Genomic DNA, 15489 nt, shown 5'->3' with positions numbered 1-15489 from the left:
CAATCCATAAGGTTTCAATCGATTACTGAATCAACCTGGCTTCTTCATACCATAAGGTTTCAATCGACTACTGCTTCAATCTGTTTCACGTACAAAATTGTGTCTTGTTATACATTTACAGTGTATTGTGAAAACGTTGTCCAGTATTTATTCCATCTCTGAGACAAGTATTTACAACGTCGAAAGGTAATGAACTGAATTGATTTTAATTCCAATCTAAAATGCATATTGCTTGTCTACGTTTCGTTTAAATTCATATTAATATGCAGACTGAGTGACTGTGTGTTGGATAAATATCCACCAGGATAAAGCTCATACGTCATGTAATGAGTAAAGCAATTAACTCGTTTGATATGAAGCTCCATATGAAATGCCTAGAGGTGATGACGCACCACTGTACATATATCAGTGAACGTAATAAAATAATTTAGCTCCTTTACCAGAAGATAAAAACATCCAGAAACTAGTAGAGAACTAATTTGTAGCCAGTCTCCCGAATGATTTGTTCAAACTCACCCTCCATGCAAAATTATATTGCATTTGGTCACTCATCGAGGTTTCATGTAAGCGACATAGATGAAATGCGCTTCGGGTGTGCTAAAGTATGATATTATGTTCAATTTATTTGATCAAGTTTGTTCTTTTTTGGTTCTTAGATAATGATTTAGATTATTTTACGTCACTTTTCTGGCACTTTTGGCTCATTGCGACGATGAGATGGACGAAGGGACAATCACAAGCACAACCCCCACAGAGGTGTGAATCCAGGCGGCAGAGCCTCGTTAGCATAATAAAACTCAGCCCAAGCTGTACCTCGCGGAAGAAATACTGACTAAGTGTCTTCGGAGATTGTCACACCTTGCATCCCATTCATTCTTAGAGTCAAGGGTTTATAGTTGAAAGATTAGGATCTTATGATGTCTATTAATCATAGACTTGAAACATAAGATGTCAGAATTTCATTTCACGAATACAGATAACATCAATCTATAAACGAAGAGCTCATTCATGAAATGAAATTCTGACTGCTTGTTTTTCCAGTTTACCTTTTTGAAGCGAAGTGGAATTCCGTAGTCTTTCAAAGTAAAGTTTTTGCAAGGGATTGGAGTAACGTGTGTGATTTTTTGGCACTAGTCAGTCCCATTAATGTGGATGACACTTTCATAATTAATTATAATAGGAGAATATGCTTCAGAATCCAACATAATCAAACAGTCTCTACTTAACGATCAATATCACTTGAAGTTTATGGCTGGATATTAGAAAATACCACTGATGGCACCTACGAACGTAGACAATAATGCTTGTGGGAAAACCCGTGTATCATCCCCAACTCGGTTTCTTCTCTTTAAATTATTTTAATCAGAAAACCCCTTGTGGATATTATCTTCCTTATTTCACAAGTAGATACATATATTTATAGTAAAGTTTTGATCTAGGAAAAGCTGTCGCATCAGAAAATTATGGTGTAAAGATACACATCAACCACTGAATGGTGAAGTAGATGATATTCGAGGATCATTTTAAAAATAAGCAATTACATGCTCATAACTGCCTACTTATATAATTGTGGAGGACGAGGTTACTGCATTGCTTCGTAATAGTCTCCGGCTGAGTATAGCACATGTTGCCCAATTTCTAGCCATTTTCTCACGTCACGTGAGCGAAATCGTTTTTCTGTATGTCACTGAGAGACCGCCCTAAGGTCTGCAATGGCCTTGAAGCGACATTCTCGTACAGGATCTTGTAGCTTTCGAAACAAAACATAATCGCCAGAACTCGTGTCCAGACTATAGAGGGATACTTTAGCAATTCCCAATCCCACCGCTCAAGCAGTTCCCTCACTGAATTTGCAACATGGCACATTGAGTTTTGGTGCAGCAAAATCGGATGTCTCACCAGAAGCCTTTGTCATTTCCAACAAATAGTTGGACGAAAATGATTCTTCAGAAACTTACTGTAATACTCACTCTTCACTGTAACTCCCTTCGGTACTGCGCGACAAAGAACTTTGTAGTCGTAGGCAACAAGAAGCATTACTTTAATTTTGCTTGCTGGGTGCTTGTTGGAACTTTCGCGGTCTTGGCGAATCAATCTGGTGAACCACTGTTGGATATTGAAGTGCCTCATCACTACAAGCTTGCACATGTTCTCCGTGACACTTAACAGCATTTCTTTCACGTGCAACTTGTTTTCATGAACGCAATTTGTAAGAATATTGTTTTAGAGTGCACTACTCAATACGAATAGTCAGCACAGCGCTGCCACCACACGTCCGTTTGTGGAACTACGACATGTCACGTGTAGAGGCTGGAATAAAGCCATGGTTTGAATCTGCTTTAATTGTAGCTACTAGTGACGAATATTGGACATATTATTGGGTAATCACTTTTTTTATAAATTGATTCTCGTATATCCTGTCTGAACTAGAGACAATACAGTTTGAGCTTGCATTGTGATCCTTGATATTCAATTCATAAAACCGAATTAGTCGAGAAGGAGAGGTGTGAAGGTTAGAATTTCAGTAACGCGTCTTATAATTTCCTCCCTATTATAATTCACACTCCCCAGCTAATACAGACAGTTCATCCCTTAGCAAAACCGAATCAGTCCCCATCGTAATGACTTAGTCACTTGCTCGCTGAAGGGTAACATTAAAATTCTCAAGCAAAGTGGATTATCATAAAATTGAGACAGGAGGGTTGACAAAGTGTGACGCAAAGACACCAGGAAGGGAAAAGTGATTTTAAAACGATAAGGGAGAAATGAGCAATTCGAGGCAGCGGAAGGAAGAGGAAGATTCTTCAAGCGGGAAAGAGAAGAATATCATGTTCTCTCCTCTTCTTCTCTCTTCTTCTCACTCGAAGGAGTAAACGATTCAAGAATTTTACCCATCTCTTTCAGACCTTTTTTTCCCCTCATCGTGGTAAAAGGAAGGAAGAAGGATAAGATGAGAATACATTTGAATTTTCAACAAAGAAATGATTACTGCTCACGGAGTGAAGTTTTCTTTCCTCTTTGCTTCCATCCCCCGATAGTCAAGCGGAGCAAGAAGGCAAGGGAGGGTAAAAAAAGAGCGCCTCTTGTTTCACTGGACTGTGCAGAACTACTTTCAAGCCCAGATCAATACCTTCTGGTTATCCGTGCGTGAACTGTGAAAATGCGTTGAACCCCCTTTGGCGTTGCACCGCAATAAACGTGGCATGCAATGTAAGTAGATGTCGTCAGCTGAATCTGAAGGACTAGGTCTTCATCATTTCCCTGGTGTGGTTATCAGTGCTTTGGAATTGTCGACCCACGCTATTCTCTATACTTGTCCTTTCACTTAGCAGGGAACAGATATAGGTACATACTAAAAATTGTTGGATATGTATATATATATATATATATATATATATATATATATATATATATATATAGTTATTTTAATTTGGAACTAGCCTAAATATGGACTTACAATTGTGATTGATTGATTTGGTTCATTTTACTTCGCTTTTCTGCAAATTTTGGCTAATCGCGAAAGTGAGGATAAAGGGTGATAATATAAGACGGATGAAAGGACAATCAATCACAACACAAGCCCCACATACTGGCTGTGAGTCCAGACGCCACAACCTCGTTAGTCTGCAAAATGCAGTCCAGGGTGTACTACGTGGAAGGGAGGTTGATATTATTGAAAAATGAAAATTTGCCTTATATGACATTAATTGAAATGCAAAATTGAAATTCAAAGTGCATTTTATTTTTGTTACCAAAACAATGAATTACCAAACTTTATTTTAGGCGCTGGAACGTAAATCTTCTGAAGATGCCACCAAAGACAAATTTATGGACTGGAATTGAGTTCAACATAGCATGAAGTAAAGAGAGTAAACAATGGATTTTACTGCGAAACCTTTATCGTGCATTCTCTATTGCTGACAAGAATGTTAGAATAACAGATGCACTGTCTATTCTCAAGATTCAAAATAAACAGAGTACAAAACGAACAGAACACGGATAAACGGAAAACCTTTTTGGTATTGAACACACGAAGTGAAAATGAATATGAAATATATGCTGCAAGATGTTCGAAAACATGGATATATTATGTAAAAATAATTCAAATACGTATGTGCTAAAAGCTAATGCTAATTGCAAAACAGTAATATTGCCTGTACTATTATATAGATGCGAAACTTGGTCACTTACTTTGAAAGAGGAACATAAATTGAGATTATTTGGAAATAAGATCCTTATGAAAATATTTGGACATAAAAGGGATTAGGAGACAGGTGAGTGGAGAAGGTTAAATAATTTAGAACTGCATAATTTGTATTCATGTCCAGATATTATTAGAATGATTAAGTCAAGAAGACTTAGGTGGGCAGGCCATGTGGCACAAATGGGAGAGGAAAGAAGAGTTTACAGGATTCTTGTTGGGAAACCTGATGGTAAGAGACCAGTAGGAAGACCAAGACGAAGATGGAGGGACAACGTTGAGATAGACCTAAAGGAAATCGGTAGGGATGGAGTATATAGATCTTGCTCAGGATCGGGACAGATAGAAGGCCTGTGTTGCTGCAGCCATGAATCTTCGGGTTTAAGAAGGATAGAGAGTTACGTAGTTAGCTAAAAGCTAATATATATGTAAAAATATGGAAAATAAAATGAGCATTTTTCGAGCTCACATACCACGATTGGCAAAGATAATAAAAATAGCATTGACTTTAGCATCATATGAAGATATTTACATAAAAAATCGTTCTCTGATAATGTAAGTCTGTTGCTAACGTAGAACAAAGAAAATAACTTTATATTTACGAATCCTGGATATAGGTCGCCATAATTGTTGCTGGTATTCACGTTAACAACAAAACCATAAAAAACTTTGCCAATGACGGTGATAATAAGATATCCTTCTTCTTATCTATTTTGTTACCATTACAATAACATGTTGAGTGTTATATTAAATGACAACAGTCACGTGTTCTAACTTCTGACATTAAAATAATACTAGTGTTGTACAAAATAAGATACATCTGGCAACCTTGCTCTCACGCTTGACAAAACAGGCTAATTCAGTTTCCGCCAGTTAAATCCAACTTTTAACTCCGCTCCTTAGTACTGCGAAAGTAAACGGGCTGTGAACATTGTCTGGGACATTCGAAAATGAATAACACTTAAAGTCAGTTTTTGTACAAAGTTAATTGGACATTATCCATTTTCTAGTGCTTGTACTAGACAAGTGGTTCTCAAACTGTGTTACGCGTACCCCCAGGGGTGCGCGAACGACTTGAAGGGGGTACGCGATCAGCTTGGATGAGGGATGTCAAGAATACCCACACGACAATATTTTTGCTGCAGGCGTGTTGAGCAGACTTCATCATTTCAGATTTCATAGCTTTAACACTCAACTTGATAATATGGCTGATTTTGTCACTGACACTCTTATCTTTGTTTCACATGTTTTGAAATAAAATACTCATTCGAAATCTCTACTCATTTCATTCTTCAACACAGACACTTGTTAAAGTTTAAAAACGTGAAGAGTACAACTGGGTATATTTCCGGTGAAGTTTATAAATATGATGCAGAAAAGCTTTCGATCCCTTTATCCACCACATACTTATGTGAGAGTGTTTTTATTTCCTCCGTGGTGTACCTGCAAAAACAAGTACCGTAATAGACTAAATTTCTAGCCGAATGTCTGCTTGAAAGTTTGAAGTGCACAACCAGACATGCAGGATTTAATAAAAACTCCAAAATTGCGCTTTGTTTACAAACTCTTTTTTATTGTTTACAATTCTTCAATAACTCGAAAAAAAAACATGAAAATTAAAGTTTTTGTATACTTCTTAGCATACATGTGTTTCACATTTTTATAAATGTAGGAAAACCCAATAAAATAATAAACGCAGGATTTTAATGTTTGTTTGTTTAACATATTTCCACATACAGCCCGAATGCCATTTTTGCAGATGCACGCCTCCAACATATCAGAAAAGCCCCACCAATCGGGCAGAAAAAAATCCCCAAAACCCACTTTTCGGAGAAAACCTATTGTGGGGCTACAATAGACGTTTAGTTACGACTAATGGGTACAATGAAAAAAAACTTTGAGAACCGTTGTAACAGACCTCAAATTTACTACAAATGTGGTAATAGGGCACAATAGTTGTTGGTTAGCGCATTAAAGCACTAGACCATCTATATATCTATCTATCTTCTTCTTCTTCTATCAATCTACTATATAAAGGGCTATTGCATATGATATTCCCGATTTCAAAGTTTAATAACTCACGTTTATTTATTAACAAAGACATGCAACTTATGTTAAATGAAAGAAAAACTAAAAAAGTTTTATACATACATACGTGCTATGTTCCACTTCAAAGATGCTCAATGTGAGTGTCTTTTGTAATTCGGCACACATCAAGCCGATAGTCAAATTGTTGCCACACTCTTCCCAACATCTCAGAGTCAATGGACGCAACTGCTTCTTGGATGCGTACTCGAAGTTCAGGTAAGTTGTTAGGTAGGGGTGGCTCATATACTTGGTTTTTAACATAACCCCACAAAACAAAAGTCGCATGGGGTGGTATCTGGCGAACAGGGGGGGGGGGGGGCTAAGGAAGCATAACCTGATCTTCACGACTAGCTCGTCCTATCCATTGATTTCGTAACTTTCTGTTGAGTTCCCTCCTGACATCCCGGTGCCGATGTGGGGGTGCCCCGTCCTGCTGGAAAACATGTCCTCTTCCAGCTGCGGGAAAAGCCATGCCTGCAACATGTGAAGGTAGGAAAGTCCATTTACAGTGTCCTCCTCGAAGAACATAGGGCCATACACCTTGTTACAGTTAACTGCACAAAACACGTTCACCTTGGGTCAATCACGGACTTGTTCTTCGTAAACATGGGGATTTTACAAAGCCCAGATCCTCACATTTTGTTTGTTTACTTTCCCCGAAAGGTGGAAGGTAGCTTCATCGCTGAACACAACCGACTCAATGAAACCATTTCTTTCCATAAGGTTTTGCATAGCAACGCAGAACTCAAGTCTCTTATCCTTGTCTGTAGGTTTAAGCGCCTGCAACAATTTCAATCGGTAACGTTGAAATTTCAAACATTTTCGCAGAATCTTCCACACTGTTGTCTGCTTCAAGTTCAATTCTCTGCTTTCACGAACCGTTGATTTTTTGGTGCTTCTGACGAAAGTAGCACGCATACGATCAACTGTTTCATCACTGACTCCTGGCCGGTCTGTTGATTTCCTCTTGCAGATACACCCACTTTCTTTAAATTGTCTGTACCACTTCCGAATTGAGTGCCCGCTGGGTTTATCTAACCCGAACTTCGTCCTAAAACTTCGTTGGACACAAATAACTGACGTACATGAAATTCCAGGACACAAAATGCTCTCCTGTCTTCGTTTCCAGCCATCTTGATTTACTAACGCCCTAGCGGCGTAATGCGTAACTAAACATCAGCTTTGCCAGACACTAAAACGTTTTAAGTTATTCTTTCATTTAACATAAGTTGCATGTCATTGTGAATAAATAAACGTGAGCTATTAAACTTTGAAATCGGGAAGATAATAGCCCTGATAAAAATGGATGTATGTGTGTATATACGAGTATGTTTGTTCCGGGATATCTCTCGAACGCCTGGAGGAATTTCAACCAAACTTGGTACACATATGACTTACAATCTGGAAAGAAATACTGCGCGGATAAGACACCCTTGGCACCTTTACGGCTCGGGGTGTGAAGGGGGTGACATGTAAAAATAATAAAAAATGACAGATATTAGTGTGTAATCCATAGTTCTCGGGGTCGCTAAGATGAATAGTGACACTCCCAATGCCGTTCAATTTATTTATTCTTGCTCCTGGAGGTGAAACTAAAAAAGTTGTTTCTAATCAAGTTTTGAGTTAAATTAACATTATAGTGAATTTGTGAATGCTTTTACTTTATAATTTGTATACTGTACTTATACTTTTAAATACCTGTAAATAAAATTAGTTACATTTTACGCTATAGTTAGAATTCGTTATTTTCCTGTCTAATAGAAGATTGGGATAAATAAATACCCGGACAACGCCGGGCAATCAGCTAGTTCACATTATTAATAAAGAACCATTGTCACTAACGTGCAGAGAAGTATACGATATTTTCTTTAATTTAAGCAAAAAAAATTGTTTCAAATACTAGTAGAAAACAAATAAACAATCTTCCCTTCTTCTTAAGCAGTTGAAGTGTGTGGCAGAAACACATATTCATATATAAAAATACTTTACAAAGGATAATAAATCTTTATATGTATTGTATTTCAAAGTTTCAGGAACATAATCTTTTATGCAATGAAGCAAAGAAACGAAATCGTAGAGTACTGTTAATATTTTTTTGTCATTTGTTGTCCTGAATTTTAGTATTGTGTTAATGTTGAATGCTCTTTACTCATATATCCAGAAGGCAAACCCTTAGTACCTCTTGGTCTCTGTTTCAGACAGCCCTTCGTTCGGGATCAGCAGAGAGCCAGGATTTGGTTTTCCACTGAGAGAGGGTATTCCCGTTTCCTTAAAATGTGACGTTGACTCCAATCCGCCTTCTAACCCAGTTTGGCTTAAAGGTAAATAAATGAAGTTTGTATTTGTGTTGGCATTGTCATATAATGTTTTAATATGATATGTATTGTGACAGTTGATGCAAACAGCATTAAGAAGTGAGTGGGTATTGTGTAATTATCTTTAAAAGTATTGATTACCTCCTTCCATTTACCCTCTTTCCTTTTTATTCCCTTCTATTTCAATGTATTTTTCCTTTTTTTTATCTTTTCTTCTCTGTACTTTTATCTTTTCGTTCCCTACCCTTCATTGTTCTCCTTTTCTGTGTTTACTCTTGCTTTTGTTTTCTTTATTTACTTCTCATTTCCTCTATTGGTTTTACATACCCTTTTCCTTTCTTTCCCATCACTTATATTTACTTTTCGTTGTTTTGTTTACATATGTTTGTGTTTTCTATTTCTTCATTTGCTTACTCCTTTCGTGTTTTTCTACCTTTTTTTATATCGTTAATTCTTGATTATTATATTAACTTTGTATCAAACTTAAAAAGTTAAATATACTTTATAAATTATTTGAGGGTCTGATATCTTTACAAAATGGTACAAATATTTACTTTGGAGTTAGTGAATGTAGCACTGAATATAAATGAAACTCTGGAATCAATCTGATTCTTCATTTGGTTATTGCTTCGTCTCTAACTTTTGTAGGCATTTTGAATTTTCGAGTTTCCTATAAATGTTCATTACACACATGAATAAACACTAAATGAGAGAAATGTGTCGAAATTTTCTTAACGAGCAATAGAGAAACTACGATAATGTGTGAATATTATACGATGACATAAGATAGAGACCATTGTGTTACGTTTAGGCCGTTCGCCGGCTTAAACTGCTTGGCTGCAAGAGGATGTGTGTATGAAGAATGGAATAAATTACATTCATTGCTCCTTACCAATATTTAATAGAATTGCACAAGTGTGGGGGGGGGGGAGATCACGCACGAGCCAGCAAGATATCTAAACACTGACAATGATAAAAATCCAAAATGTCACCACTGTACCTGATTTCCTTCGCGGTTCCTCGGCTGAGTCACGACGTGGCGCTCCATCGGTCCATTGAAGGTGTCCTCAGTGGGTTCGCCCAAACCTTTTAAATGGACCGACTTAACACTGTCACTCGCAACACACTTCCCGCTTCGCTCCCTCGATCAAGACTCTCCCGGCGACCTCTCGTCACCCGGGGACTGCTGGCGTTTTTGATTACATAGCATTTTATTTCCGGCTCGTGACATGCCACCTCCCCCTGAAAAGAAATGGGGTTGGCCAGGGGACAAGCCCATTTCTTCATTTACAAAAAAAATATTAAGATATGATTAAATATGTACAACGACCAGTCCCTGAATAAATGATTGCACCCCGTATATAACATAATTCGTCGTAGGGCAGTAGGCAAGTATGTAATGCACTGTAGAACGTAACAAATAATAATACACTAATTGAAGTGTAACACTTTTCTGTCATGTATTCCGAAGAGGAATGAACCAAAATTTGCAATTATGGTAGTCTCAGCGGCATCTCATCGCACGACGTACATGTACGTGACACTGTGAAAACACTTGAATAAATATATCACTAGTAACGCTAATCCGATGATAAGTTAGTAGGTCTCTAATGTTGAAAAGGATACACAATTAAGTCGATTGGAGACAACATATGTTCGCAAGAAAAATTCAGGAACAATATTAATTCGATGCGAAATCTGCTGGCCACTTATGGATGTCTTCTGGATGTACTCTGGAGAAATGACTTCATCTTATATCTATGACAAGGTACATTAGTGATGACACAGCAAATGATGATCACTATCAGTGTTTAGTATGTTATGAAATAAAATTTTGAGCGTGAACAGGAGCAATTGGTAAATTTAATCAGGGTGTAAAGAATAAGATTAGATACACAGTACGCATTCGATTATAGCAAAACACAATGAAAAGTCTTCAGAATATGTAATAACAGTTAATGTAAATATGTGTCATAAAAATGGCAGATGTAACAAGAAGAGGTAGGGACTTGATTTGGTATTTCTGTCCAAATCGTGTGAGTTGTGTGTCGTATCAGTAAAAAAAAATGTGTTTCTGTGTGAGAGTTTGGTCGGTTTTTAACGATGCAGCGCTCTCAGTTCGCTTCATCGATAGCTGGGACACATCTGCACGATAAAAATTTAGAAGTTAAAATGCTGTCATACATTAATTAGATTGGTAATATTGCCGTTTATATGTAAGAATTTATATCAATTGAAGAAATATGAATAGAAAAAGTGGATAAGACATTTTGGCGTGTTGAAGGTAATTATGAATTATTGAAAAGTCACAGAATGAGAATTTTACAGCGAATGGTGCATAGCGTATTGTCTCCGCCAACAGTGAGAACACGTGAGCTCTCTTCCCATATGCAGTAGCTATATTCATCGCGTTCGTGCTTTTTGTTTACGTACACAAAATGCTAGCGAAGCAGAAGGTCGTGTTGCTACGGTATCGTCTTCAGAATTCCATCCTACTCTGTGTGAAATCACATCATAAAGTGACGTCACGGTGACAAAGGGTCGGCACAATCTTGTATGAGAAAGAAAAAAAAATGTTGCGGCGAATGTTGTCGCGTGTACGAGATATATTTAATTTTCTTCTTTTTCTGCGAGTTATTGGTGCAGAAAAATAATAGCAGAATTTATAAGAAGAAGCATAGTTTATACGCGTTATTCAGCGTGGTAAAATATATAATTGAGAAGTTGTTACTATTTCTGTTCGAATTTTCGTCGCGGCGAGGAACTATGAAGGATGATGATGATGATGATCGTCTTCGTTAGGAAGTAGCTGTTTTATACTGCCAGTGTTTCAATGTTTCTTGCAGTGTTGTCAACTTCTGATATATAAAGTTCACTAGTTGTGAATTCTTCCAGATAAAGTCCCTCTAGAGTACGAGGAATATCCACTCCTGAACGTAACTTTAAGGCATTCACATTATCTTCCTCTGTAAGTGGTCGATCGAAAGTTACCGTGTGTGGTGTGTAAAGTTTCATCCTGACCGATGCTGCCTTTTGTTCAAACCGTTTTCCTTGCTTGATCCCTTCAATTCTGTAATGGTTTTTGTCAAGTCGCTCGATTACTGTGAAGGGGCCTTCGTACTTGCCGGAAAACGCTTTGGATGTCTTTGATAAGCGTCGATCGTTCCACAAAAGTATTTGATCGCCAGATTTAAACGCTGCTTGAGAATAGTGAGGATCAAGCCGTGCCTTGTCCGTTCTGTGGCGTTTGAGGAGATTATCTTGTGCAAATCGACGCGAAAGCTTCATATGTTCCAGCCGTTCATAATTGCTCACATGCTGCGGCGGGGTTTGAAAAATCGCATCCGGCAAGGTGCGGGGATGATAACCCATCAGTAAATAGGTAGGTGAGTACCGTGCAGATGAATGCGGCGTGTTGTTGATAGCTGAGACCGCTGTTGGTAAGAAATTGGACCAATTATTGTGTTTGGCATTGACATAAAATTTGATCATTCCTTCCAGCGTTTGTTGCGTTTTTTCAACTAAGCCAAGGCTCTGATGAAATCCTGGGCTGACAAAGCTTAGTTCAATTTGGAATTTGTTGGCCAATTCTTTAAATAAATCTGAAGTTTGACCTGGAAGTTGGTCCACAATGATTTTTTCTGGAAAGCCAAATGGTAATATGATTTTCGTGTACAAAAAATCCGCCAGAACTTCAGCAGTGAGAGAATGCGTTGGTGCGGCTACTACGTAACGCGTGGCTGCGTCAGTGCACGTGATCACGTAGCGATGTCCCTCTGGTCCTGATGTGACATATGGACCACATTGATCCAAGGCGATAATTTGGAAAGGTGTCAGAGAAGTCCTTGTTTGTAGTTCAAAGTGCTTTGGTTGGCGGGACTGCTTAAGTCGTGCACACTGTTCACATTCTTTGCATTTCTTGTAGATGAAGGATTTCTGAGAAGGAAAATAATAACGGTCCTTCGCATAGGCATATGTTTTATAGTATCCAAAATGATTGAGAGCGTGTGGAGAAGAGTGCACTTGTTCGAACCATATATCTTGTAATGCATGTGGGATGCAAGTGAGTAGCCTTTCCTGTTTGTCTGAACTTCGGGTCCTTCTGTAAATAATATCATCTAGGAGACGGAATTGCTGGCTGGTTCTGTCATATTTAGGGTCGGCTTCTTTACTTCCAATTAAATGTAGGTAAATATTTTTGAGAAAAGGGTCTGCTTGTTGTTCTTTCGCAAGGTCAAATTCACGTGTTCTCAAAACAGATACAATTTCATCTTCCAGGAGAGGAGAAAAAGCTTCATCTTGGATCCTCGTGTTACGGCTAATGGCGTCCGAGGCACTGTTGTCTGTTCCCTTCAGATGTTGAATGACGAAATCGTAATCGGACAGAAATTGTGAAAAACGCCAAAGGCGGCCTTTGAGGGTAGTTGATTGTCGTAAATTTTGAATACATTTGGAATCGGTGTGTAATATAAAACTTTTGAAAAGGATGTAGTGTCGGAATGCTTTTAAAGCAAAAATTATGCCAGAGAGTTCTAACATGTTTATATCTTGTTCTCTTTCCTTATCATTTAGTATCCTGCTTGCATATGCTATCGGCTTAACATTTCCTTGGGAGTCTTCGTGAGCAATGACAGCCCCTAGAGCTATTTTGCTACTGTCCGTGTATATGTGAATAGGAAGAGAGGGATCGTATCTGGCTAATACTGGGCTCGTGATTAGTGAATGCTTTAAAGCATTGAATGCCTCCTTTTGGGCTTCTGTCCATCGAAATTTTCTCTCCTTCTTCAGCAGTTGTGTAAGAACTGATGCGTGTTTGGAAAAATGTGGAGAGTAACGACGGGAAAAATTTGCCAGGCCCAAAAATTGGCGTAAAGTCTTCTTGCTTGTTGGTGTCGGATACGACTTAACAGTTTCTAGCATCTTAGGTGAAATAGCGCATCCCTTTTCGGATAAATGGTGTCCAAGATAGACAATATCATTGTACAGGAATTTTGCCTTTTTAGGAGCCAATTTTAATCCAGCGAGCCTAAGTCTTTCAAAAGTGTGACGCAATATCTTCAAGGAAGTGGGTACGTCGTCAGAGACTGCCAGGAGGTCATCTGCATAGAAGAACAAATGGCGGTTGTCAACGACGTTGAGGGCTAAATTCAGCGCTATCGCTAACGCTGTTCCCGACGTGACAAATCCTTGTGGGGCATAATTAAAAGCGTAAGTCCCCATCTGCGGCACTTGAAAACTCACTTTTTCACGGCTACTTGGTGTGAGGCGTATCTGAAAATAAGCCGAGAGGATGTCCATAGATGAATAATATTTGAAACCTGCCGCCCTCTCTACGATGTCTAGGAGATGAGGTGCCGGAAAACTTATCTTCTTGGCGACGGCGTTGATCCGACGAGCGTCGAAGCAGACGCGGTACGTGTTATTTGGTTTCGTCACAAGCAAAATAGGAGAATTCCAGCGTGGCGCTAAAATAGGAGAAACGACACCCTGTTGTAGCAGTTTCTTGATTTCTTGTTGCATGATTGGAAGTGTATGGGGTGGTATCCTGTGGGGTCGAGTGTACACTGGAGGCGAATCTCCTGTATCGATATCCAGTTCATACAGGGTGCAACTTCCTATATCGTCCTCTTTCCAACTAAAGACATCAGCGAACTCGTGCGTCAGTTCTAGTAGTTTATCTCGGTCTTCTTCACAGACGTTGGGGTTGATGTCGATCTTCGTTTTGTCGAAGTTGTTCCGAGATTCAGAAATGCGCTTTTGGAGTTCTTCAGAATTTTCCTTCAAAAAATGTCGATGTGGCTTCCTATCGTCGCTGTTATTTTCCTTTAGTGGGTTCCAGATAGGTTCCGTCCTTGCCTCGGCAGGACCGTTTGTGTCTCCCGTTTCCTGCTGGCCAATTATTTCCAAGACAGCATCAGCTTTTCCTATCGTCGTTAATGTCGGAATGGTAACTGGATCATTGGAAAAATTTGTAATGAGGACGTGTGGTTCGTGTTCATGCATGAGGGAGGTAGGTATGCAAGTTCCTTTAGGGGATGAAAATCTGGGAATGGGGTTTAATATATGGCCACTCGCAACACACTTCCCGCTTCGCTCCCTCGATCAAGACTCTCCCGGCGACCTCTCGTCACCCGGGGACTGCTGGCGTTTTTGATTACATAGCATTTTATTTCCGGCTCGTGACAATTGAGAACATTATATTTATATGGTATTTAGGACTCTACCCTAGCTGAATATTAATGTGTAGGACCTGTATGTATGAGTTACACCAACATTCAGTTTTTTTTTTAGTATTTGATTACGTCGATGGCTTGAAGAATATTCACTGATTCAATCTAGCTTCTTCAAACCATAATATTCTAGATTGAATACTGATTTAATCTGCTTCCTTCAAACCACAAGGTTCAATATAATACTGAATCAATCTGGCTCCTTCAAACTATAAGGTTTCAATCTACAACTGATTCACTCTGACTTCTTCATACCGTAAGGTTTCAATATACTGGTGATTCAACCTGGCATCTTCAAACCGCAAGGTTAAAATTTAAAAATTTGTCAATCTAGTTCCTTCAAATCATAAGGTTTCATTCTACTACTGATTCAACCTGGCGTCTTCAAACCGCAAGGTTTCAGTCTACTGAATCTACCTGTATGTATGAGTTACACAAAAGTTCCCGCCATATCAGTTCAGCACGTAACTGCCTCCGAACAGTAATATTTGAAAAATAAAGAATATGAAAAGTAATTATTATTTATGTCCTCCTTGTTGCGAAAGTCTTTTCCCTAGTTTTCGGCACGTTTTCTAAACCTACTACAAAAAATATCACTATCATTTCGGATACATTACCGTTTCGCGCCATTTTGTATTGAGACATAAAAAGATAT

General features: G+C 38.6%; 1 protein-coding gene across 1 annotated transcript in view; it reads left to right on the top strand.

Moving 5' to 3' along the window:
* The window catches only part of tei (irregular chiasm C-roughest protein teiresias), a 703385-nt gene that overhangs the window by 513904 nt on the left and 173992 nt on the right, over positions 1-15489 (top strand). Inside the window, exon 4 of the mRNA XM_083111536.1 lies at positions 8488-8610. Within this exon, the coding sequence (XP_082967662.1) occupies positions 8488-8610 (123 nt within the window). The remainder of the gene's footprint in view (positions 1-8487; positions 8611-15489) is intronic.

Source organism: Lepisma saccharinum, chromosome 25, assembly GCF_977018435.1.
Source record: "Lepisma saccharinum chromosome 25, izLepSacc3.1, whole genome shotgun sequence".
Taxonomy (NCBI): Eukaryota; Metazoa; Arthropoda; class Insecta; order Zygentoma; family Lepismatidae; genus Lepisma; species Lepisma saccharinum.
The sequence above is the reverse complement of the archived record's forward strand: the minus strand, read 5'-3'. Positions and strand labels throughout refer to the sequence as shown.